Source organism: Amborella trichopoda, chromosome 10 (assembly GCF_054954075.1).
Source record: "Amborella trichopoda isolate Santa Cruz 75 chromosome 10, AtrichopodaSantaCruz75HAP2 v2.0, whole genome shotgun sequence".
In the NCBI taxonomy this organism is placed as follows: domain Eukaryota; kingdom Viridiplantae; phylum Streptophyta; class Magnoliopsida; order Amborellales; family Amborellaceae; genus Amborella; species Amborella trichopoda.
The window spans coordinates 34,189,774-34,217,456 of record NC_142345.1 but is presented as its reverse complement, the minus strand read 5'-3'; the positions used below and the strand labels follow the sequence as shown (position 1 = coordinate 34,217,456).

Below are 27,683 nucleotides of genomic sequence, written 5' to 3'. Positions count from 1 at the left end.
TGGGTGTGACCACTTGGGTGGCCAAGGCGCTTGTGCTTGATGAGAGAGAGTCGGATTCGGGCGAGTGCATTCGCAACGCCAGATAGAGCAAAAGTTTTGGGTGAGTAAGGTTTCGGCTAAGACGAAAAGTTTAACAAGGAAAAAGCTATTTTTTAGAATGAGGCATGGAAATAAATTTTTATTTTTCTATTTGAGCTCGAAATAGAGAAGGATTTCTGCCAGGAAAAGTTTTCTATCTTAGATTTTGAATTCAGCGGAAATAGACAATTTTTTTAGAAAACTAATTTTTGGTAATCTTTTCTAGAGATCCAAATGGCCCCTAAGTTGACGTCATATCCTCAAAATTATAGTCCTAAAAACTGCCAATTTTTTTTTTTTTTTTATAGGTACTCCTTTCAGTATTTTTTATTTATTTTGAAATGAACTCCTTGCCAGGATTTTAATCAAGGCAGTAAATGTGCATTATGCGCCTTTGGAAGCACAAATCTTTTCTGTCAAAACTGATTATATTTTGCAAGTGAAATATTTTGCATATTGATGGCAATGTTTACCATAGAATCCAATATTTTGCGCATTGATGGCAAGAAGTACCCCTTTTACAAGTGATAGGAAACCGATTATATTTTGCATATTGATGGCAAAAATTGTCTTGAATTTCTTTGCAAAGTTTGCGCGCAAAAAGAACTTCATAGGCATAGACTGCGGATTGATGGAAATGGAAGTCCCCCTGAGTTGCACCCCACTCGACCATCCTTTGTTTACGCCAATGGTTGAGATGAACCATACTGGTGCTCTAGAGGACATTCACAGTTTTGAGTAGAATGGTTCATCTCAATCATCCGTGTCCATGGCATAGGTTACACAGTGGTTATTCACTGTCCATCATGGATGAATGGTAGATCTGAGTTGCCTCCACTGACAGACTTAAAAAAGGGGATGTGTTTGCTCATCTCCACCGTCCAGTGAAGAAGACTGGGGATGGATGGCATGCAAACCTATATGATACATACATGCACAATTTGAAGATGCCCTCTTCTTTTATCTTTTGAAGAAGCATTGCATCCCAAGTTCCCAACCATTCAGATATGTGGAATCATATTTGTGATTTGTAGAGTTATGCTCAAAAGGATGAGGGGAAATCATGAGGAAAGGATGAGAGAGAGAGAGAGAGGACATGTGATTCCACACCTACCAGTCCAAAGGATAGGTATTTACCCAGGTCACCCAATCTGAACGATGAATCATCCCACGACCACAAGCATTGCAATGATTCCAAAGGATTTTTGTTCACGTGAAGTTGCAGTGCAATAATAGGGCATTATTTTAGCACAGACAACTTGGGAACATACTCTAGAATCCCATTTTGTATATGTTATTTCCCCATCATCACCACATGTTCATTATTTTGTGTGTTCTTTCACATCAGTATTTTTCATTCAAGAGCTTGATACCTGTCTTGGGCTGTATGGATGGTCCATCTCACTTCCACTTCCAAGCATATTTGCGTTCTATATTCACTCCCATAGATGTCAACATGTTGCAATCATCGAAGTTGGATTTTGGAAAAGTAATAGGACCTCATTGCTTCAACAGCAATTATGCAGTTGACAGCTTGGGAAATGCTCTCTCTCTCTCTCTCTCTCTCTCTTTCTTACACACACCCGCACGCCTGCACACTCTCATAAGCACATCTTCCTACTATTACAACAGCGAAGGCACTGTGATGCTAGAAAGTTGATTCTCTCTGTCTCCCTGAAAGGACTGGGAGCACTCTTTGATTCCAATGCAACAAGGGGGTACATATATATAACATGCTGCATTTCTATGCACACAAACTGACACATCCACCAATCTTTCTGATCAACAGATGAGGAGATGAGCTACCCTTCTGTTTTTAAGTCTGCAAGTAGAAGATCAGTTCACCTCCAATGACACCTAATGAGAACAGAAGGTGTATGGCTTGTTTGTGCCCATGACCACACAAAGTTCAAGTATATTATACGGTTTACAGAAAGACTTACAGAATCATTTTAGCTCACTTCTTTTCATAGGGATGATCCACCTTATGTAGCTCCTATTAAGGCATACAGCACACCTAGCACATCTGATTCAGTCAAGCAAGACATGAGCTGGCCAAACTTCAGTAATGGGTAGGACCCACATGTTTCGATCATCCATAGAAATGGACAGTCCAAATTTTTGCCACAGCTCAGAAGAAGTTATGCAATACTTCCTAAACTAGATGCTGACACAATAATTCTATATATACACTTTTGAGCGAAAATGCAATAAACACCGCAGTAATTCACCAAACCCCATAACAGGTATCCTTCACCACAAAACAGTGGAGACTGGAGAATACAAATGAATCCCGCATCAAAAGGCCTGCAGGCCATCAGGTGATGCGGCATAAATATATGAATTTCACATGCTACCAGCGCTCTCTAAAGCAAGATTCAGAATGCATTATCTTCTTACGATTGCACATTTAGACCGACTAATATTACATAAAGAAACTTGCAATGCCATAAAGGGTACAACCCCCCATCCCCTAAACCTATGGTAGCTCTCTGGGTTCCAAGGCTGCGATCTCTTTGACCACTTGGGCTTTATCTTGGTCGAATTGTTCATCCTCTATGATCCAAAAGCAGTAGAATTATAAATGCAAAGAAAAACACAAATTAAAGGAACAATATAAAGAAAAAAAAAAAAAACAGATGATACACATATGTTCCCTATATATTATCTGAATTGGGACCAATGTTACCAACCAAGAAGTTTACAGGCTTATGGTTTCTTATATTTCATATAATTATAACCTACAGTAACTTTTACCAGAATCATTGTTTCATAATTATTGGTTTCTTTTGAAGCAAATCTCTTTAGGTAGTTCAGTTTGGGATTTGAATTGGGACATGGTGTTGCTATCATCAACATCTTAATCAATCAAGCCATCCTTATTTTCTTTCAAAATAGTTTGAAGAAGAATAATGGGAATACTATTTGAGTTTTTTAAGATATTTGTTGCTATGAATGAAGCCTTTTCGGCGTGATAAGATTTATTCAACATTCTGTATTTTTAAGATATTTGTTGCTATGAATGAAGCCTAATGGGCTTGACAAGATTTATGCAACACTCTGTACCTTTGTCAGTCTTGAAGTCACTGAAAAATCGAAGCAGCTTGCTTCTGTTTGCGACGAGGATGCTAACAATTTCTGGAGGCTTGTTCTGGTTAGCCACGAATACCTACAAAAAGGGAGCAAGGAAACCATCCAACCAAAATTCAGTACTTTTACTTGGGCGTACCTAGATCTTACTCTTAGCTCTGAGTGAGTGAGTGTGGGTGCATCTCTGTGTGTGCGTGTGAGAGAGAGAGAGAGAGAAAGAGAGAGAGAGAGAGAGAGAGATGATGATGATGACGACGATGACGATGAAGAAGAAAATAACAATATGCAGCAAAATCATAGAGAGTACCTTGAAAACATGGAACGCCTCAATCTGGATGTTCTTACTTGATTCCTGTAACACATGGGCACCCTTGGAAGTCAATTTCAAGTGCCCTTTTGACACAAGGTTATGATCAAAACACAACAGTTGATGAACTGCAAGAGTATTCATCAATAGTTCCTAGGTATCTACAGCATAGAACTAGCATATTTCTCTAAAAGGACATACTTTTGGACTTTTTTTAAGAAGTGTAAGATGATGATGATGATGTGTAAGATGCATCTGTCTGTTGATCTACATATCAAGAACTATAAAATAAAAATAGTCGCCTTATGTACATCAAATACAGACTGGCGTACCCTGAGAAGATTCATGAGGATCCTCAAGTTATCTTTTGAGCTTACATACCGCACCATAATGGCAACATTGGCACGGTCTAGTAGAATATCTCCAAGAAGCTGCACCAAAAGGATTAATGAGTTGCTCAACATAAATAGCCCAACATAAATATGCACTATCGCATGAAATACTACTAATACTGCTCCGTATTTTCCTGGCGGTTATTTAGGAGTTTGAAAAATAAGTCAGCATTTTAAAATTAGTCACCACCAAGAAACATACATCTCTTTTGAGCATGATTTTATATTTCCAGTATGCTTGTAGAATTGCATCGACCAACAACATATACAAGAAAACAAGTACAAGAGAAATGACAAATTTTACTACATGAAAAGGTATATACCTTCACAGCTTGACGTCTAGTGATGTAATTAGAGGACTCCAACAGCTGGGAGTTATAATCTGCAAAAAACTGCAAACCGAAAGAATAAACTCCAGAGACAGACTATATTAGTAACTCATAAGAATGTTAAGAACTACAACAAAAACAAGAAAGACGGACTGAAGCTTAAATAAAATTCCTTAATTCCTTTAATACCTTAAAAGTAAGGGATTGAAAATATTAAGGATCTTCAAGGCATTAGCTTAACCAGCACCTACAAAATCCCCACCCAGGTCATGGCTTAAAGATTCAAGGAGGTACTTGATGAAGTTATGTCCCCACAACAGGAAGCCCAGATTTCAGTCCTAATAAATGGATCACCGAGGGGTCCTTTGTCATGCTCTAGACGGATCAGGAAGGGTGACCCTTGTTTACCTTACTACTTGTGACCACAGCTGAAGCTTTTAGTCCAACAATTAAGGAGGTCTATAGAGCAGGAGGCTACGAGGCATCTTCTGAGGGCTCATCCTAGTTACCTACAGTATATGGCACAAAAGTATTTTGTGATCCGGACATGAAGCACATGGATAAAGCTATGGCTATTCATCAGATGTTTCCAGGCACTTTCCAGATTGAAGGGCAATACGTTAAAGACAAACTCACGGGTCTAACAGTGATTGACCAAGTTCTCATTCAGCTGGAGAAGAGAGTGATTTGTGGCACACCGGCACTGATAGCATCTGAAATAAGTGGCGAGGTTTACCCCTCTGCTGATTTAAGGCCCCCAATGCAAAATGGGATGACATAATTGAGAGATTTCAAGGAAAATTTACACTGTGGAAGGCTCGGCTCGTCATTAGGGGTCGCATAACCCTAATTAAATCAATTTTATCCAATCTCTATATTCCTTATCCCTATGCCCTGTTCCTCCTTCTATTTCATGTAGAACAAAGAGGATGATGCTTGCTTTCCTAGGAATGGGGACTCTGAACAAAAAAGACTTCACCTAGTTAAATGGAAAGTTGCATGCAGGCCAAAGTGCTAAGTTGGACTAGTATCAAAGAAGTAATTAGACAATGATGGAGGTTAAGTGACCTTCAAGACACTTACAGAAGGGAGGATACAGGCATTGGGTGCTTATCAAATTGACCATGTAAGAGAAAGGTTTAAGATCAATAGGAGAATAGGTGATGGGAAAACCCTTTCTTGGAAGGATGTTTGGCTGCAGGTTATGCCACCAAAAGAGAAGTACCACAAATATTTGTGATAGCCAATAGTTCTAATGTGAAGGTTGTTGATAGCACAATGGATCTGGGCACAGGACAGTGTGGAGCCCATGCTTTAGAAAAGGCCTCGAGATGCTAATGGAGTTAGAGGGCATCTACTACATGCCCAGTAGGGAAGATCAAATGAGTTGGGCCCCTAACAGCCATAATGAGTTTTCTAGTATATCATCCTACAATAACCTCATTCTGTTATCCCTTGACATCATTTATCCCAAGGAAACTGGGGCATGCCCACTCCTTACAGAACAATAGCCTTTCGTGGCTGGTTTCATTGGATAACAATTGACCATCTAATACATCACAGGTTGCCTAATACAAATTAATGCATTATGTGCAAAGAAGATGTAGAATTGGTACAATATCATCTGTTCTTAGCTCTTACATTGCTCCAACAATTGACCATCTAATACATCACAGGTTGCCTAATACAAATTAATGCATTATGTGCAAAGAAGATGTAGGATTGGTGCAACATCATCTGTTCTTAGTTCTTACATTACTCCAACAATTGACCATCTAATACATCACAGGTTGCCTAATACAAATTAATGCATTATGTGCAAACAAGATGTAGGATCGGTACAACATCATCTGTTCTTAGTTATTACATTGCTCCAACAATTGACCATCTAATACATCACAGGTTGCCTAATGCATTATGTGCAAAGAAGATGTAGGATTGGTACAACATCATCTGTTCTTAGTTCTTACATTGCTCCTTTGCTGGGAATATGTAGGAAGTGCAGTTGGAATGGTTTGACATACAATGGGTACACCAGAACAGATCGAGGATTTGGTGAAACAATGGTTCATGTTATGAAGACTGATTTTAATTTCTGTGCTGTGGAAAATATGCTTGAATGTATGGAAACTTACATATAAGTCCCATTTTACTTATGATAATTAGAAATAGTCCTAAATATTCTCTTTTTCACAATAAGTCCTTTTTTTGAGAACATAAAGTGTATTTTAATTTTATCTCTCTCTATAATTCAGATTAGGTTGAAATTTGGTCGGTCCATACTTTTCACCACCATATACTTATAAAAATATATTTAAAAAAATCATTTTAAATAAACAAAATTATCAAACTACCCCTGAATTGTATAGAGGGATAATTGGGTAATTTTATTTATTTTAAATTATTTTTAAAATATTTTTATAGGAGTATGATAGTGAGAAGTATGGACATACCAAATTTGAGTTTAATCTAAAATATGGCAAAAGTGACAAAATTAAAATATACTTTATATTCTGAAAAAAAGGGACTGGATTGGCAAATATAAAATACATGGGACAATTTCTAAATATCAAAAATAAAATAGGATCTATATGCTACCCATAAAAAAGAATATGATTGATATGTATATATTCCCTTGAATTTACATAGGATATTCAACGATCAACACACTCGCACTTGGTGAAAGGAAAGAATAACATGTCTTGGATCTTGATTACAAAGGAATTTTGGGGTCCTTTTATTGGGAACATGTGGCAGCTACATGAAGTGTGACACCCCAAGGCTAGGCACAGTAAAATTTAATTTCAAAGGTACTATCGTGGGGAAATGGACATGCCGGATTAAAAGGTGAAATCTGGGACCACCTGTGGAGAAACTAAAAAACATTAGTGTAATCTGGGACCACCTTGGGAGGATGTAAAGACATTCTCAGGCCCCATTTCTAATGAAGCCAACCTCCATGCTCTCTCCACACAGATGTTTAGCTCCAAGTTGGAAAGACATCCTCATTGACGGGGACTCACAGGATGTTATCTTGTGGGCTACTAGAAATGCAGAGCTCCAATGAAGAGAGAACAATGTCATTGACAAGGTTTTTGACATCATCAGCAATCTGAGGGCCTCCTTCCAACACTTCTAGCGTGAGGCTAATAAGGTTGCTGATTCCTTGGCTAAAAAGGGTGTTCATGAGACATCCCTTGTCATTTTGAATTTTACGTTGTAGAGGCCCATTTTTGTCTAGGCCCCATTTTTGTAAAGGCATGATAAAATATTACATTAAAAAAACAAGGTTAAATAAATACTCATGAAACAACATATTCATAAAATAGGTATTGCAAATAAAAGGCAATATGATAAAGGCCGAACAAAAAACCACCCAACCTCAAGTTTATGGGGCATATGCTCTGCATATGCCAAAACAGGCGAATGACTACATATGTGGTGCATAAAAATAGGAGGCAACTCAGTGACATATGGTCCAAGAAATATGAAGGTAAACAGGATCTGCTTTTGGTATATGGAACAACAAAGAAAACGTTTTACGTAACAAGGATAGGTTTTAGATACTACATTTTAAGAAAAATTAGTTTACGACTAACATCCTTAAGTATGAAGTTCGCTGTCTCTCCTACGATGGACTCTCTATGGTTGCATTTTAAGAAGAACACAAGACCGAGTAGAACTTTCAGTTATTTTTAACTAATGAGTTAAGACTTCTTGTAGTTAAACAAGTGCCTTTGGAAATGGTAACAACTCTGGGGTTTTATCGGGGTACAAGGAGCAATTAAGAAGAGTGTAAAACATGCAATATCAAGTTGGGAACGGCTCGACTGAAATTGGTGGAAAGTGCTTCACTTCGCTTAGGTGGTGGAGTTGGAAGAGGCAATATGCAAATATGAAGGAGCAAAGCACTTTGCAGTTTACCGAGGTCATTTTCAGTTCCTCAATTGGATGGCTAGAGGACATATTCCTTGGGATATAACAGATGTATACAGAGTCAAATGAGATTTCAAGAGAAAATCATGTGTGGCCCATAGGAGTCTCGTAACTGATAGCAGATAAGATTAGAAGTATGAGGATAATGGCTGGCAATATTTGGACCAGGAGAAGCTTTTAGCTCTCAACACCAGAATGATGTTTGCTGCTCTTTCTTTTGGTCATTTCTTTTGTAGCCCTGGTAAAATTTTCCTTGTGCAAAAAAAGTAGTGCAGAAGAAACTTTGATTTAAGCAACATGCTACTACTTACCGAAAACATAAACAATATAGTAACTGAGTGTCTCAAAAACGAGAAAAGACAAATAAACGATTTCTGGGTAAAACATGAAGTCCATAATTTCAAGCGACATATTTCAAGGCTCTACAAGAAGATTTCTGATCAAGAATCAAGAAAGTTGTTTGAATAGGGTTCCAGATATCAGACGAGAGAAACATTAGAAGAATGCCTACCGCAATTTCTTGGATGAGAAAAAGAGAGTAAAAAGAGGACCGTATCATTATATCAACCACATTGTGGCAGTGCAGGCCTGATTGCAGTAATGCAAGTTGGACTAACGACATCACAAATACTATATGCATTGAATCTCATAAAAAAGCGACCATTGCTAACGAGACTCACCCAATCATAGTTTTTGTTCAAAAACTCCGCAACTGTTGATTTATGCCTTGTTAGAAGTTCCTGCATTAAATGATGCAAAGTCAAATAAGAATTCCTTGAAATCAGTTCCCAGTGGTTACACCAAAAAGGCCTATGATGTCCCAAATGTCTAAGTTCCACAAGACTCGTAAGGAAGTACAGTAAACTACTTCATGAGGAAATGAACAAATAAAAACTGGAGAGCGATAAAAAAATAGTTGATTCATGTCCACAAATGCAAAATATCTGAAGTCTGTCCAGCCAATTCAAATAGGAGAGCCATCCAGTGCAAACGTATCACACACATAAATAAAGGTTGTAAATTGACAACACCCATGAGCTAATATCAGAGGCACTGTCATGTTCACTTTTTGGACAGGGAATGAAACAAATGCCCGCAGCAAGTTAGGCAACCAGGCAACAGCCAGTATATCATATCAAGGAATACGACAGAGCAAGACACATAAAAACAGCAGTTTCTCTATTTAGATCATCTACTCTCTCTTTCTGTGTGTGTGCCTGTGAGAGATAGAGAGACACAAGTTTAGAGCCGCACTTAGCCGCATTCACTTTGTTAAGGAGGAAGACCTCTGTAAACCTCGCGGATTAAAGGTTAAAACAAATTCTGAAGAACAAGAGGACTGTATGAGTCATGACAATGTGAGAGTTGTAGCATGCTCACCTAGAGGACAAGTTTGTAACACTAATAAACCATTATGATGGGTATTACTTGGTCCACAGATCCCTGCTCCTTGGGCATAGTTCTGAGGGATTTCAGCTAATAAGGGTCTTATGCATCACACAGGGACCTTTAGATATATTTCGACTATATGATTTTGTTTTTCATGGAATATGAAAGAAATAAAGATTGGGCAAAATTCTCACATTCTGGCCAAGAGAAAGGACACTTTGCTATTTAATTGTCAGCCAAAGCGAATAACACTACCCCAGATTCTAGTATACACTACCTTAAATGTAGCCATAGCATCAGAAGCAATGTCAAAATTGGGGAGTTGTATATAGGGAAAAAATTTCTTCATGTGTTCAGACTCCAAAACGTATCTGCAAAACAGAAAAAAGTTGAAACTAGCTCCAAGGAACATTCATTTACTTTGGCACCGACAACTATTCATACTCTACAAAGAAATTTATAAAAATAATGATAGCAGTGGTATCTCAATAGATATATCCATCATGGGTCCATTTCCAAGATAAAAGAAATATTTGCAAGGGAAAACCATCAGTTATTTATGGAATGGCAAAAGAATCTTTTGATGATCGCAAATAATAATAGAAAAGGCATAGTAAGAGTCTTACCAAAAACCTAAACTTTTATGTTTCTGCCAAGAAGATCATAATACAAATCAACTCTAAATGAAAAGAAAGTAACAACAACTATGCAGTGGAAGTGATGAGGATAAATTTTATCTCTTTTGATAAACCATGCCCAAAAAAATGCAAACCAGGGCAATGTGTAGCCATCTCATGGCTACATTTACAAAGCCTACCACATCCCAATGTCAAAGCCAGGACAGGTGGCTTTTACTAACAAGGAAATTTCAAACCAACCGGAAAGAGGTAAGAAAAGAACTTCAGATAGTAAGAAAAGAACTTCAGACACTAATCTATGCAGAAATCCCCAAGGGACCAGGTGGTGTCTGCCTTGCATATGAACCCCATGTGCCCTTAAGACTACCAATGCACTTGCCCAGACTGCTTTTCCTAAGTTCAATGATTTAAAACTCTGCGAGTCCTATTCAGATTCGCCTGAGTTACTAAGACCCAGCAGGGTGGGTGCTGGGTCCTATTGAAAAACCTCAGGAACAGACTAACTCTCACTTCCGAAGGTTACTGTGATATTTTTTTATAGACTCAATCGAGTCTTGTTGAGACTAGGCAAAGTCAGACTCGAGCTGTACCTGCTTCCATCCTGAGTCCTAATGTTAAATCGTTGCCTAATTTCATTAATAATATATCACAAGAACAATAGGACTGGTCTCACACAAAATGTTTAGTAGGGGCTTCAGGTGAAAATTAAATGCAAATAGTTTAGATTTAGTTTAATTTTATACTTAATCACTACTTTTGGCACCTATTAACAAGGGGTTCATTCTTTTTTGTCTTAATTTGTTTTATAAGTAGTCGACATTTGGGAATTCTCTATATTGTGGGTCATTAAATTTGCTATACTATTTTCTGATAGAGACTTAATAATTAATGCATTTGTTTTTCTTGTTCACTTATAGATCAAATTATAATCTTTAGGGGAGGATTCAGCCACTGAATTTTTTTATAATCCACCCAGTGGCTAAATTAGTTAATATCATATTGCCACCCACATTTTGGGTGGCAAAATACAAAAGATATTGGGGGCATATTCTTACTCTTCATTTAATTTTTGAATTACATTGAGCTTTGTTTTTATTTCATTTTGAATTCACATACAAAATCTTACATGTTCGCATTTTTTACTTCTCCATATCACTAACCAAAGTCAAATGATTCTTAAAGTTCACTTTGTTTTTACCACCTTTTAACATCGGAAAATTTATCTAAATACCCATGAGAGATGAGCTATTTTACATTTTACCCATATCTTTTGATTTAATTTCAAAATACCCATCAAAAGACACATGGCTATGAGTTGGAAGAGTTGCAATTGGGAACAACGTTAAGTCGTTCATATCTTATGGGTATTTAGATAAATTTCCCTTTAGTATAATTTGTCCACCTTTATTTGTACATGGATCTTGAATCTTGGACCCCTAAGGATGTATATAATTCCCATACGTATGGAAATCATAAGATATCAACAGGGTCTTCGACCTTGTGTCTTTGGGTTTTGAAAGACCCTATACCAAATGAGTTGGCAAGCTAAAGCAAAAATAAGAAAGGAATGACAGATGCACCAATAAGGAAGAATGCAGCACTGAAGTAGAAAAATATTCCGTAACTTCAATCAGGTTTGAGTGCTAGTCATAGCCCAGAACGAGAAAATGTGTAAAATATCTGATCCATGAATCATGGATATCAAACATTGTCAATGATGAAGTACAACAGTTAACATAATTACTTAGAATCTTTACTACGAAATGATAACAAATTCAAGGGAATCAATAACCCACTTAATGGCTACCAGCCAAGCTAATTACCTTGCAATACTTTGATGACGAATACACTCCCTCAACATTGCACCATAATGTAGTGCTACATCCACATTCTCATACCTGAAAAAAAAAGGAAAGATATTGCACATGTCACATATCCTGTATAGTACAGAAAACATAAAGCATTACTATCAAGTATAACCAGATATTTTTTAAAATGAAGAAAACGAACATTACACTAAATGTTTGCAATGCTCTTGAAGTTCCAAAGTCAATAATACATTGATGTCACATAAAAAATAAACATACCGCAGCGAGATAGAAATTAACATAATCTCGTATGGAAAAACATGCTCATGATATAAAGATTAAAGGCCTACATCTAAAGGGAAAAAAATACAGCGCTCACCCAGCTATCAAAATGTCCAAAAGATCTTTATTAGCTTCCAAATAATCTGAAGCAATTAGACGTGACTGAACTTGCTGTCTTTGCAGATTTGCCACAACCTGAGCTGCATCTTTGCGAGCCTGCAGGAAAGAAGCATCCATCAAATAAGTCATCACAAACGAGAGCAGACAACAAATTCAATAAAAAATATATAAATAATTTTGAGTTGGACCACGAAATTACCTTTAAGTACAAGACCTTATCAGTTTATTAAAAAATAGAAACCTGAAACATATAGATGCCTAATAGGAAACTAATAGACAATAGAACATAGCTCTCATGGTAGGACAATTGGGTCCCAAACATGTTTGTGCTTCTTAGGAAAGAACCTATTTTTTTTTTGAGAAAAACTTTGTAGGAAAGAACCTATTAAAGCCAACACAGTACAACAGGTACATATATATGCCAATGTGCACATGCACACACATGCATGTGTTTCTGTCGGTGACAAAATAATTCAGGCCTACCTCCAAGTTCATTTTTGGAAGGCAAATGATAAGAAGACGTAAAGTATTGTCCTTGAAAAATTCCTGGGTCAACTGTGCACAAGCTTCTGCGATTGGTTCCGATTCACTACTCCCATAAAGAATAGACTTCAACTCACGAATGAGTTTACTTAAATCTGCCATCTGAAGACACAGGAAACATCAACAATCATCATTTTGAGCCAGAATTCTAATTTAGTCCACACATAGAGACAGTACAAAGGACAACAGCTTTAGTCAGTCCAAGAGTCCACATGTCAAATGAAGCATTCGCCAGATTTTGCTGACAATGTCATTGATCCTTACCTTATATAAGTCCTTTAATTTCAAACATTTCCATAAAGAACAGAGAAAGTGAACTGAAATTTATAACTCTGAAACTATCACTGCCACATACTTTACAACAACTATTGAGATATAGATTTAATGCTCTATAACAGCAGAAAGAACAAGTGAAAGCAACATGTTTGCATGACATACAAAGTTCTATGCATATATTTCCCATCAGGATATAAAGGTTGATATTATAACCCAACGATTAAAAGAATATTTCAGGTACAATATAAATTCAATTTATATATCCTGTATCACCACTTATCAAAAAAAAAAAAAATCATGTATCACTACGTCATATAGTAAGCACATTGGTAGTGTACAGCCACTCCAGAAAAGTTTTGTTCCTTAAGCTACAAGTCATGTACATCATGACCAAGGACAATATTCATAAATCTATTGGTTCAGACACTAAGACAATACTGCACAAGCTGTAAAATCCACGTATCAAGTAACTTAGTGGGTTCATACACCAACAACGGGCAGGCTAGGCAAAGGCAAACTGGTCAAAGATAATTGCTGGGCCTAGATGTTTTTAAGGAGCCCAGTTTCTGAAATATTAATATTTTGCAATTTTACCCAACACTAATATGCTGCAAAATAAGTGTAAGTTACAGCCAAATTAATTTAAATATAGGCAGCAGTGGAAGTACATCTCAAGTTATATGGTGGATAAAGTAATCTCCAAAGGATAAACTATGGATAAAAAACTATTTCTAATTTCTTGCAAGGATAAATTTTGAAACTAGGAACAGAAGCCTAATAACGTTTCAATAATTCTTCACTGGCATGATCTTAGATACATGATCTACTCCATCATTTTCTTATGTAGACAATGATGGGCAATTAGTTCAGTGAATCACATCCGTGAGAGGCATATTGTGATCATAAGCATTTGAGTGGTGAACAAACAGGAAGACACAAACATAATTATAATTTGCAGACCATTGTGGACAGGAATTACATGAGAACTCCAAGTACTGTTACAAGTTAAAACAAATGCTTTTCTTGAAGGTAATGAGATAATATGAAGTTAAGAATAGCACAATAGCTTGATCACTTATTCATATTATCATATTTCCTTACATTGAGATCATGGGATGTTTAAAGTCCTATTTTTAATAAAAGAGGATAGCAATTCGTGTTGGGGTTTGCAGCCTTTAAAGGCTTTACCACTTGGTATTTGAATTTCAGCTCCCATTTTTACATGTGCTTCAAGTATTCATTGTTTTGTACTCCCAATTAAGTGGCTCTATTTGGGTGAAAGAGACCATTAGAGTGATGAATGCCATCTCCATTGATGAAAGAGCCCATGCTGACTCAAAGCTTTTATGCTCCAGAACATTCTCAATTTGAGTAGGAGAATTGGACTCGCATGGATGAAACATGCCATTGTGAGCTCTCTACTTGGCATGCGGCTAGGCCTTGGCTAGTTTAGAACTGGGCGCATCATTGTCCTGGTTAGCCTAAGGCAAGTCCCAGAGCCCTGGTGGAGTTGGCCACTCGGCCATGACTCACTGAGTCCAACTGTGCTCTTTACATTTCGTGGGGAAGAAACAAACATTGAAGTTTGCATTTCTCAACAGTGGGTATTAAGCCCCAAATTACAACCCTAGGGATGTTTTTCAGCATTCCCAATCATTTAACCAGATTTGTGAGAAAGCTAACAAAATGCATGGGATTTGACAGAAATCCAAATCCACATTCCAAGTTCAAAAAACCTTTGGTTGAATATTACCAATCCAAAATCAAGCACCAAAAATATAATGAGGATTCAATTTTTGCAACCTTTAATGATCGATTTACAACTAATAATTTATTCACAATGTTTATGTTTCATAATTTTTGTTTTGCCTTTTCTCAAAAGTGAAATGTTCACCGTAAAACTATAGATCTCATTTGATTTCTTCAAACTACTTGAAAGCAATGTTGATCTAGGCTTCATTTCAACTAGACCAGGTTTTTTGTTTGCTGACCAAACGTGGAACATTGTTTTTTATAAATTTGAACTTTATTTTAGAATAATTTATACAAACCACAAACTCTCTATAGGAATGACAATTATGTCATTTTTTATTTTCACTGGAAAATGTTATTGTGTATGCATACACACCAGACTTTGTTTTCCCCAAGCTATTCTTCATTTATCACAAATTGTTCATGATTTTTAGGAGATATTCCTTGTTTTTTATTTTTTCCCAACCTTATTTAATATTTACCATTTTTTTTGACACAAAAATGGTTTTTGGATTTCTATTTATTTATTTATTTATTTTACATGTCTTTGGAACTTTGATGCTTTTAAGGATGCGAATCCCCACCCAAAGAAGTCCAGTGGCTACAAATCCTCAACAAGCATTGTAGAAGGTCCAAAAGAGCTACCTCAAACCACATGGTACTTTTTTTTTTTGATACACTCAAACCACATGGTACTTACTTGCCCGGTTTGCTGAAGTCTGCAAGCATGATAGAGAGAGGTAGGGGAAAAGGAGCCCATGCTAAACAACCTTCTTAGCCCACTGAATCCACCTGATTCATGCAGCCTACCAAAGGCCAAATTACCTTTTGTTTCAAAGCCTTCATCAGAGTAGAGGACCGTCAAGTCCAGTTTTACTAAGACAATTGAAAAGTACGTCATAAAGGCGATTTCAAAGTTCTTTTATCCATGATAGCTAATGCAGCGCTTGGAATCAACGCCCTGACTACACATGAGCTTACTAGGCTGTTTGTGGATTGGTACAAGAACATGTGGCAGAGGTCAGGGTGGCCATTATGTCAAATGGTTCGAAGAAGATCAATGTGAGGACATGCATTAATTTTATTTACCCTAAAAAAAGACATGTTTTGATTTCATTAAATATTCAGTTAACTTACTCAAAAAGAAAAATACTAAATATTGCATACAAGGGATCGTAAAATAAGTCTTACACAAACGTATCAATTCCCAGAGGCTGTGATGAGTAATAAGCTATTGTTCAGACTACTTGATGATGTGGCAAAGGCAGCTGCACGATGCAGTCCAAATAATAAATAAGAATGCCAACAACTACATCAATGCAGGAAAGATGCGGATGAGAAAGAGGAAGCATTTGTATGGAGTCACTGTGCGGCCACTGCATGAACATGATGCTAAAGACATAAGGGAACTTAAGTGGGTAAAAAAGTATGTTGAAAAGGGAAAATCACCAAATTCAGGAACCACCACTCCTAGGCACTATAGTGGATGAGGCAATACACAGCGAGGTAGATTATTAGGGGAGCCGTCACACGATTTGCTGCCTCATTCTCGTCCATGGCTTCGATATTGAGGTCGCAATCACAGCTTGGAAAGATAGTAGCATTAAAAGAATGACTCAGATGCTCCTATCTCTAGAACTCATGTTGCAAGGGAAGTTGAGGGGATAATCGATAGGAGGAGGTTCTGGGATAAGTGCGAGCAGACTATAGCTGGCTACAACTTCTCTAGTAGCACTGTAGCATTTTAAAAGATATTGAACTCTGAGAAGCAGCTTGCCATGGGGTACGTGTATGATGCAGTTGATCATCTAAAGTTGACAATTGAAGCCACATCTATACATGCCATCAAAAAGTATGTAGACAATTGAAGCCACATATATATATTCCATTGAAAAGTATGGGAAATAATTTATGAACAATGGAGTACCTTGTAGAATCGACCAATACACGTGGGCATGTAAATGGTTTTGACATTTAAACACTTGATACTTATAGTCACTTGGATTCCAAAGTTTACATCATGGCCTTGTGCTTCATTACTGATGAGGATTCATGTATTAATTATCCGATATTTTCTTAGATGTGTGCCTTATCCAGGTTTCTTCTTCAATCTGGCATATCTATATGCCTCGGGACAATCAACTCATGCCGAGAGAATGAAGGAGGTAAAATATTGCATCTAAAGATTTGAGCGAGATGGAAAGAAGTAGATTGAAGCTCTGAAGGAGGTAAGAAAGATTTTTTGTAAAGAAGTTTCTCCAACTTAGAGCCTTTATGAGTTATGTAAGCCACATTTCTAAACCACTAAATCTTCGTTTTCTCAACTTTCCCTACTGATGAGGCCATCGTGGCCTCCTATGGAACTAATTTAATTTCACTATTTGATTAAGGTTTTCATTTTTATTTTGAGAGAAAGCCAGGGTTATTTGGACATCTACTTATTTAGTTATGCTGGGGGTATGTATGTCTTTTGGGTGTTGTAGAGTGTTCAAGGGCAGTTTAATCATTTAATTAAAGCTGGGTGGTCGAAGTGGAGATGTGTAACCGGAATTTTATGTCATTGTCGCATAACAATGAAGTTGAAGGGCAAGTTCTATAGGACAATTGTGAGACTAGCTTTGCTCTATGGGGCAGAATGTTGGGCGGTCAAAAAACAATATACCCATAGAATGAGTGTAGCGGAGATGAGGATGTTGAGATGGATGAATGGCAAGACAAGAAGGGATAGAATTCGAAATGAATACATTCAGAAAAATTTAGGTGTGACACCAATAGGCGATACAATGAGAGAGGGTGGACTCAAACCCAGTACAACACTTGTTAGGAGGTAGAAGTTAGTTCAAGTGGAAGACTCAAAAAAGGCAAGGGGTAGGCCCAAAAGGACATGGTTGGAAGTAGTGAGAAAAGATATTGCCACATATGGCCTCACTAAAGGTATGACCCTTAATAGAGTAGAATGGTAGTCCAGGATTCGTGTAGCCAACCCCAATTAGTTTGGAAAAGGCTTTGACAATGATAATTTTAGTTAAGGGTATTTAAGTCATTTTTTTTAACAAACATGTAATAAGGAAGAGGAGGGTCGTCCAGTCCTTGGAGAATGCTATTTTGAAAAATTTGTACATAAAGAAAACCCTAGAAATAACTTCTTGAAATCTTGATTGAAGGCTATAGAGAAGGCTCGGTAGCACCTCCCAAGGTCCCTCTCTTCTAAATACTCTTCAATTTCTTCCTCTAGTATTTCACTTCTTGCTTCTTTTCTTTCCTTTCTTTCCCCTATCACTTCTTTCTTTCCTTTCTTTCCCTTCTTTCCTCTTTGTTTTCCTTCCTTTCCCTTAACTTCCTTTTTTTCATTTCTTTCCTTTCTTTCCTCTTTTCTCCTTTCTTTCCTTTTTTCCCTCTTTGTTTCCCTAATTTTCATTTAAAAATCAAAACCCTTGTTTTTCTATGCCCCACTAACTTCCAAAACCCTGAATTAGTTTTGGAACCTTCTGCAATCAATTTAAAATTGTTGTATACCCACTTCTTCTCTTTGGGTCGTGGACTAGTTTTAAATTTGATCAGAATCCACCTAAGGAGATTTTGTTTAAAGGACATATTTCAATCCATCACGGATTCAAAATCTTATCTCCCAAATATTAAAATAAATTTACAAAATTGCGTTTACTTGCAAGTTTGTTTACTTGGTTTTGTGGATGACTAGTTGAATACCTCTTGAATTTGTAGACATTTATCCTTAATTTAATTTAACGTGTTTTAGGGTCTTGCAATCAAAGATTAGCAAGTGGCTGATCCTAGGTTACATCACCTGCATATGGATGAGAAACAAAAATTTGCAAATGTCACTAAAAAACTCTCACACTAAGCTACATCCAGGTTAGCTCTCAATTTTATACGGACCTGTACTATTATATCACACCATCTTTTATTGTCATTTGACTCCTTTCTATGAGTTCCTTCTTTTTTCAAAAAAGCATTACCAACTACATGGCAATGGAGCTTACCACCTACAGAGTATTGTGATCAAGGCGCTCATCTGCAACACGGTGTGAGAAATATTGAAGTACATTCCAACAGATCCACATGCCAAAGAGAAAGCTTCCACAACTTGGCTTGCGCCAACTACAACTTGAACCTTGGAAAGAAGCAAACGAGGAGTCCAACCCCATAAAGATGCAACAGAAGTCAAAGAAATGCTGGAGTAGATGATGCCATTGATGAGGCCACTAAACAAGATCATGGTGACAAAGGAGCATGCAAGCAAGCACAAGCAGTTGGCTGGGAGGAAGCATGAGGGTTAGACTACTCTCAGGAACCTTGGGTTAGGAGAGACTACCAAAATTACCCAACCGACAAAGTCATTACTAAACCATTATGGAGATAGTCAAGACCATGATCAAGATGACCATGAGCCCCCCCATCACTCATAGTGGTTGTATACCGAGTTATTTTGCATGTATATTTTGAATGCTCCTATAAAATTCCTATTGCTATGTCATCCAATTTGCGTAGTAATCACTACCATTTTTTGCAGTTAAAACCCTCAAATTCAATAATTCTTTTTTATATTTTCTTTAATATTCATTTTTTCTCATTTCATCACATTTTGCATTTTGCCAATTTTTCAGCCTTTTGCTCATGCCATTTTGGGATGACTCGGCCGACTCTTCAAGCCAAGTTAGCCCCAGCCATGCCTGAGTCAGACCTTGATATGGATTTTAAAACACTCCCTGGGTGAAACTAAAGAAAACTCTATTAGAGTTGATGTTGAGTTACGTATTACATAGTTGGGTGGTGATAAGAAAAGGCAAGATAAAATAATTTGCTGCAAGTTGTTACAGGTAATGCTTCACCCTCTACATTGCCGCCATATTATAAGACAACAGAGAAATGAACTTTGAGAATGAGGACATGAACAAATCCAAAGAATTCGGAGATCTTCTTAACTACATGGAGGTGAATTCCCGACATGCCACAACGTAAGGGGCATGACTTGATTGTGGGGAAATTTTCTTTACTATCAGAAGAATTTTGAGTGAAGGGATTCTTTTATACCAAAACAATATCCATGGTCATGAAGGATTTTTGAAGGAGAAATTGGAATTAAGGAGGCAAGATGTAATGGGATTTGCCACACTGTTTCTTACTTTACACTAGTGTTTAGAGACCCAGCCGAGTTGCCCTGACTTTTGCGTACAACTTGGGGTAGATAAAACAATGAAAAACAAATCCCAAAAAAATATAGAAAAATATGGGATTGTTGTATAAAATGTTTATATATAATTTGGATCTCTATTGGCAAAGATTGGTTGAGAGTTTTCTTTTTCACCATATTCCTTATTTTTGGATTTTTTTAAAATTCCCCAATAAGTACTTTTTTAAGCTTATTTGGATTTTTTAGGTTGCTTTTGGTTTTGTTTAACCTTTGCTACTTTCATTTTATTTTACATTTTATCTATTTTTACTCTTTCAAGGCCTTTTGGCCCTAAACAGTACTTGGGGGAGTCCACTCTAACTCACCCGAGTAACTCACCTCAGGCCAGGACCGAGTGCCTAGCTTGAGGCGAGTTTCCAAACTATGCTTTACATTGTTCAGATGCTTAAGAAAAGAATCTCCATGATACTTAGTTCAATCATCAGGGCTTGTTCAATGAATCAAGAAACCAAGAAGTTCCAACTAAAAGCGGTTTTACAAAATTTCTGGTTCATGACTAAACTTCACTAACAAAGAGAGCATGTCTAGCCCAATCCAGTACAACTGGTAGGCACCATCCAGCCCTCCTAGGTCATAACATGGGGAAGTTTTACCCAAAACAAAGTAGATTCAATAAGACGAGCCCTTTAAGGAAGTAAGTGTTGAGGATTGATGTCTTGTATTCTGAAGAAATATATCTGTCAAGGTTCGGATATATCCATACATGGGATTCGATATATCTGGGACTTGATATATATATTTGTACAAAGGTATTTCAGTAATTTGTACCATCTATCTGGGACTCGATATATATCGTTGCGATTAGGGGTTCATCCAAAAAGTTAGGAGTTAAAGGAAAACCGCAGATCTCTTTGTATTTAGATAAAAAAACAGAGAGGTGTGAGGAAGAGAGAGTATTGTAACCCTATTCTCCATCGCCAGTAAAGTAGCTCTAATCTCCCGTGGACGTAGGCACGTTGCCGAACCACGTATATCTTTGCGTTGTAGTTGATTGTCTCTTTCTTTTGTGTTTGTTTTTCTTTCTTGTTTTCGTAGATTGCTTTTCGTTTCTACAAATTGGTATTGGGTTTGCTACTATGATGACAGGAAATGGCTCAAGCGACAAGTATGACATGGAGAGGTTCAATGAAAAGAACAATTTCACCCTTTGGCGACGAATAATGAAGGATCTTTTGATACAGCAAGGTCTGGCTAAGGCTTTCCTAAGGAAATCGAAAAAACCAGCAAAGATAGACGATGAAGAGTAGCAAGAGATGGAGGAAAAGGCGGTAAGTGTGATTCGTCTGAATCTCTCAGATGACGCCTTGCGTTATGTGGTGAATCTCGAAACTGCTTCGGAGGTTTGGACAAAACTCGAGAGTATCTATATGACGAAATCTCTAACAAACAAGTTGTTCTTGAAGAAGCAGTTGTATTCTCTTCTGATGGAAGAAGGCACAAATTTGCTTGAACATCTCAACGAGTTCAACCAGATCATAAGCCATTAGCAAGCCTTGAGGTCGAAATCGAGGATAAAAACAAGGCGCTACTTTTGTTGGCTTCGCTTCCAGAATCATACGATCACCTGGTTATGACTCTACTGTACGGGAAGGAGACTTTTGAGACGGACAAAGTAACTGCTACTCTTAAGTCAAACGAGACAAGGAAGAAGACTAGTAGTATTAAATCTCAAGGAGAAGGTTTCTTTGAAAAACACAAAGGGAGTCATGAAAGGGACAGATTAAATCAAATGAGGCCTGCAAGTAGAAGTCGGTCAAAATCGAAAGGGAAAGACAAGTTTATTTGCTATTACTTAAAAAGGAAGGTCATATGAAAAGAGACTGCTCGAAAAGAAAGGAAGATATAAAGATGATAGAAATAAGAAAAACATCTGATGAAGCTAGCGTGGCCGATAGCTCTGACGGAGATGATGGAGATCTTCTCTCTATATCTTCAGGTAAGAATCACTTTACTAATTCTTGGATTTTAGATTCTGGTTGTTCTTATCATATGTGTCCAAATAAAAACTGGTTCGAAACCTACAAATCATATAGTGGGGGGTCTATTCTAATGGGGAACGATGCAGACCATTGGAATAAGAACTATTAAAATCAAGATGTTTGATGGGATAGTACGAACCTTATCAGATGTGAGGCGTGTCCCACAATTAAAGAAAAACTTAATATCTCTGAGAGCTCTTGATTTGAATGGTTGCAAGTATACAGCAACAGGTGGAGTCCTCAAAGTTAGTACGGGATCTATGGTTGTCATGAAAGGTCAAATGACTAGGAACCTATACAATTTGATAGGGAATACAATTACAGGTGGAGCTTCTGTAACCACAGATGTTGAGTCCAACACATATGACACAAATCTGTGGCAAATGCGTTTAGGGCATATGAGTGAACAACGTATGATGGAACTTCATAAAAGAAAATTGTTGAAGGATGTCAGAGCCTGTAAACTGGTTTTCTGTAAGTACTGTGTTTTCGATAAACAATGCAAGATTAGATTCAAAACTGCAATTCATACGAGCAAGGGTACTAGACAATGTACACACTGATGTATGGGGCCTTGACCAATCAAATCCAAGGGTGGGGCAGAATACTTCATTACCTTTATTGACTATTACTCAATAAAGGTTTGGGTCTACTTCATGAAACACAAAAGTGAAGCATTCACGATGTTTAAAAAATGGAAATCTGGGATAGAAAGAAAGACAGGAAAGAAACAGAAATGCTTGAGATCAGATAATGGAGGGGAGTACAAGTCTAGAGAATTTTAAGAATTCTATAAAGAAGAGGGGATTGTACGTCACTTTACCACATCAGAAACTCCTCAACAAAATGGTGTGGCTGAGAAGATGAATAGGACTCTTTTGAAAAGAGCTCGCAGTATGAGATTGAATGCAGATTTAAAGAAAAGTTTTTGGGCAGAAGCAGTTAACATGGCATGTTTCATCGTTAATAGGTCACCATCTAGAGCGATTGATTGCGAAATTCCAGAGGAGATGTGGACAAGAAACCCGGTAGATTACTCTATGCTGAGGATCTTCGGATGTCCAATCTATGTCCATGTGCAAAGTGGGAAACGTTCCAAATTAGACTCTAAGTCTAAGCAATGCATCTTTCTCTGTTTTGAGAAGGGAGTGAAGGGATTCAAGCTTTGGGATCCTACTTCACATAAGGTTGTGCTTAGCAGGGATGTTGTGTTTGATGAACCTCACATGGTGAAGTCAATCAACATGCAAGATGACAAAGTGCAAGTAGATGAAAGTGATGAAGAAAGATCGACAGTCCAAGTGGAGCTAGAAGAGTCTGAAACACCATAAGAGGAAAAATCATCTAGCAGCATACCAGAGCAGCAATAATCACACGGTGAACTCTACAGTTTGGCAAAAGGCAGAAAGAAGCGTGTTCACAAAGCCCCTGTAAGATATGGCTTTGAGGACATGGTAGCCTTTGCTCTAACTGTTGGTACTGGGGAAATCGACTCCTTCGAAGATGCTCTAAGTGATGCACAAAGTGATAACTTGATGACAGCCATGATGGAGAAGATGAAATCTCTGAAAAAGAACAAAACTTGAGAGCTTGTCAAGACGCCCAAGGGAAGGAAAGTGATTGGGTGCAAGTGGATCTTTCGACAGAAAGAAGCAGCAACAGAAAAGGAATGTGAGAGATTCAAGGCTAGGCTCATAGCAAAGGGCTACACTCAGAAGGATGGAGTGGACTACAATGAAATATTCTCTCTGGTTGTCAAACACACTTCAATAAGGCTATTACTTGCTTTAGTAGCCATATTTGATTTAGAGTTAGAACAGCTTGAGTGAAGACAACGTTTCTTCATGGTGATTTGGAGAAAGAAATCTTTATGAAGCAACCTGAAGGCTTCAAAGTGCATGGAAAGGAAGATAAAGTTTGTTTGCTCAAGAGATTGCTTTATGGTCTTAAGCAATCTCTCAGGCAGTGATACAAGCGCTTCGACTCTTTCATGGTGCCGATTGGCTATTCAAGAAGTGAGTATGATTGTTGTGTTGATTTTAAAGTTCTTGATGATAATTCCCTTATTCTCTTGATGCTTTATGTTGACGACATGCTCATCGCTGCCAAGAATGCATGTGACATAACTTCTGTCAAGTCTATGTTAAATTCTGAGTTTGATATGAAGGACCTAGGGCCTGCTAATAGGATCCGTGATATGGAGATTCATACAGTTAAAAGTGTAGATAAACTCTGGGTAACTCAGAAAAAGTATGTTGAAAAGGCGTTTAACATGGAAAATGCCAAGTCAGTTAACACTCCATTGGCGAGTCACTTCAAGTTATCTGAACAGCAGTGTCCCACTACAGATGAGGAGATAAAGCAAATGTCTCTGGTGTCATATGCTAACGCAGTAGGAAGCCTCATGTATGCTATGGTTTGTAGCACGCCAGATTTATCTCATGTTGTCAGTGTTGTCAATCGATACATGAGTAATCCTGGAAGGGAGCATTGGACTTCTATTAAGTGGATTTTCAGATATCTGAGCGGGACGTCAGATCTCGAAATTATGTTCAGCAGGAAAATAAGCTCTACAGAACAGGCGGGATATGTCGTTTCGACTATGTTGGTGATTTAAACAAGCAAAGATCTACTACAGGGTAGGTCTTCACACTAGCAGGTGGACCTATTTCATGGAAGGCAATGCTTCAATCCACGATTGCCTTGTCTACGACAGAGGCAGAGTACACACAGCAATTGAGGCTGCAAAGGAGGCGATCTGGTCGACTGGTTTGGCTCGTGAGTTGGGGGGTGGAGCAAGAAGGTACTGTGTTGCATTGTGATAGTCAGAGTGTCATAAATCTTACAAAGAATTAAGTGTTTCATACAAGGACAAAACACATTGATGTGAGATATCACAAGATCAGGGAGCTTGTGTCAGAAAGAATCATTCACTTGAAGAAAATTCATACGAATGACAACCCTATAGATATGCTTACAAAACCGGTCACCACAGAAAAGTTCAAGTTTTGCTTGGACTTGCTTAATGTCTCTCATTGTTGAGAGTGAGGAAAGCATCCCATAGGGGATGGGGGTGCAGTAGCGTACCTTTATGGAGGTAAGGGGATGAAGACATCTTCAGGGTGGCTCGACAGCCAAAGTGGAGATTGTTGAGGATTGATGTCTTGTATTATGGGGAAATATAGCTGCCAAGGTTTGAATATATCCGTACATGGGATTCGATATATCTGAGACTTGATATATACATATCCATACAAGGGTATTTTGGTAATTTGTACCATCTATCTGGGACTCGATATATGTCGTTGCGATTGATCATCCAAAAAGTTAATGGTTAAGGGAAAAACACAAATCTCTTTCTAATTAGATAAAAAAAACAAAGAGACGTGAGAAAGAGAGAGTATTGTAACCCTATTCTCCATTGCCAGTAAAGTAGCTCTAATCTCCCGTGGACGTAGGTACATTGTCGAACCATGTATATCTTTGTGTTGTAGTTGATTGTCTCTTCTTTTGTGTTTGTTTCTTCTTTCTTGTTTTTTGTGGATTGCTTTTCGTTTCTGCAGCAGGAACTACCTCAAGCTTCTAACAATCATGGACTTGTTTCTCAAGTTCATATATAAAAAGATCTCCCATAAAGATCTACAAAAACTGTATGAATACTCTCCTCCAAGCATTCCAATCAGTGACAGCACAAAAGTTCCACAACGTCAAGAAACCACCTTATGCTTGATTTGAAAAGTTTCGAACAGTAGTTATTGAAACCATTTTCAATAGAGTTTAATCATCCCCACACTCTTTAAAGGAAGAACTAGAATAAAGAGTGATTCCTTTTTTATAAAGAGGAACGACAAAACAGTTATTTCTAGCAATATTAGAAAGAACCAAAGAGAGATTAACCCTTCAAGAGTGTCAAAAATCATTATTCTATTAGGACTCAGAATATTTAGATAATTCCACATTACCCATGTTTCAAATGTGTGTGAGTGTGTGTGTGTGTGTGGGTGGGTGTGTCTGTGTGTGAGTGTATATAATACCATCATCTACAAAGAAGATACATTGTCTGCTCTTCACCCAAAGCCACACACAACTTCTTAATCGACGTTGGATATAATAAGAGGATAATTTGCCTCTTAAAACAATCATTTTTCATTGATTTCTAATTTATCTCCAGGACATTGATAAATCTCACCAAAACTATATGAAGAAAATCTGTTGCTCCTTCTAAATTGATGGATTCTTGATTTACCCCCAATGACATTGAAAATAAGTGATGATCCATTCTAAGCTTTTAGAACTTTTTTATGTTTTTATTCCTTGTAATCTTTTGGAAGTTGGGAATGTTTCCTGATTCATAATAAAAAGAAAGAAAAGCTATAAAAAAGTAACACAGCTTGGGAATTTGAAGCAGGACCAGTAAACTAAGAGAAACATTCAACTGATCCCAACATCGATAAAATGCAGAATGAACAAATTAGTTTTAGTTCAGAATGTTTTTGTAGAACCTAATGTCATCTGAAAAAAGCTAAATGATGAACTTGGTGATGTATCATTACTCAGATCAGCTTAAAACCCCTTCTATCATACAAATCAAACAACAAAAAGGAAAAAACAAAATAACAGTTTTTGAGCTGAATAGAACGACAGAAAATCAGAAACACGCATGAATATGATATGAAGAGAATCATAAACCATAGAACAACGTAGAAGGCATAAACTCCATGAAAATTCTAGAATTTTCAACGTAAACAACACAAACTCCATCCAATCACAGTATACGTTTCTCTTTCAAAATTGCCTGTCAAAGTTACAAATTTATGGAAAAATAAAAAATTTCAGTCAATTTCCATAGAATTCAAATTTAGTAAAAAAATCTTCAACATCAATAACAAATTATCCAAATCACGAAAAAAAAAGGATCTCCTAAAAAGAAACAAACACAATATGATGAAAGCATGCTTACCTTTTCTTCTTTCTTGGCTTCACGAGAGTTCCAATAGACGTCTACATAAACCAGAAGGTCTCTGGTTTGCCTCACAAGCTCTGCAGGGGTTCGAGGCTTGGACTTGAAGAGGCCCTTCATCTTTCCTCCCCCAAAAAACCTAGGGTTTGGAGAAACCCTAGGTTTCGGAAAACACCCTCTTTCTCTCAAAATGTACCCTGGCGTCTATCCAAAACCTAATTTTCTCCGAATCCCACTTCTGCAACACCCTAAGGTTTCATAAGACCCTAAATTTGAAACAAAATATCAACCTTTGCTACTGAGAAGACTTAGGGCTTCTGAAAACCCTCGATTTCAGCAAAACCTTATCCGACAAGAGAACAACGACCGTTTCAGAAGAGGTAGGGCGCTTAAAAAGAGAGAGAGCTTCGAGGAGTATCCTCAGAAATCGTTAATGTCGTGAAAATTTCACTACAGTCATTAAAAATTCGACTGAAATTGGGGAAAATCGGTGATCAAATAGACGCCGGTTAATGGCCGTGCCCTGCGTTTCTTCTTCTTTTTTTCTTTTCTTTTTTTTTTCCCCGCTACCCTTAAATGAAAATAAAGGACG

At 37.5% G+C, this 27,683-nt stretch overlaps 1 protein-coding gene across 2 annotated transcripts; it reads right to left on the bottom strand.

Moving 5' to 3' along the window:
- Positions 1 to 1,724: 1,724 nt before the first annotated feature.
- Positions 1,725 to 27,455, bottom strand: LOC18446647 (Mo25 family protein). Of its 2 annotated transcripts, none has more exons than XM_020675044.2 (11): positions 27,092 to 27,455; positions 12,853 to 13,014; positions 12,347 to 12,465; positions 11,983 to 12,057; positions 9,799 to 9,892; positions 8,813 to 8,872; positions 4,191 to 4,259; positions 3,808 to 3,906; positions 3,476 to 3,520; positions 3,145 to 3,247; positions 1,725 to 2,104 (listed from the first exon to the last, which is right to left on the bottom strand). In XM_020675044.2, the coding sequence occupies exons 1-11, from the start codon at positions 27,209 to 27,211 to the stop codon at positions 2,064 to 2,066; spliced, it is 987 nt and encodes a 328-aa protein (XP_020530703.1). In that variant the 5' UTR covers positions 27,212 to 27,455; the 3' UTR covers positions 1,725 to 2,063. The 2 variants fall into 2 exon arrangements, with proteins under 2 accessions (XP_020530703.1, XP_006856820.1); XM_006856758.4 differs by lacking the exon at positions 1,725 to 2,104 and adding an exon at positions 2,272 to 2,634.
- Positions 27,456 to 27,683: the final 228 nt, after the last annotated feature.

What these genes read in the sequence shown, in the direction of transcription:
- LOC18446647 (XM_006856758.4), bottom strand. Translation starts at nt 27,211, where the DNA reads ATGAAGGGCCTCTTCAAGTCCAAGCCTCGAACCCCTGCAGAGCTTGTG. An exon ending in TTGGACATTTTGATAGCTGG is followed by an intron (nt 12,058 to 12,346) that starts GTGAGCGCTGTA and finishes TTTTTTTTTCAG; the next exon opens with GTATGAGAATGTGGATGTAG. An exon ending in CGTCATCAAAGTATTGCAAG is followed by an intron (nt 9,893 to 11,982) that starts GTAATTAGCTTG and finishes TCTGTTTTGCAG; the next exon opens with ATACGTTTTGGAGTCTGAAC.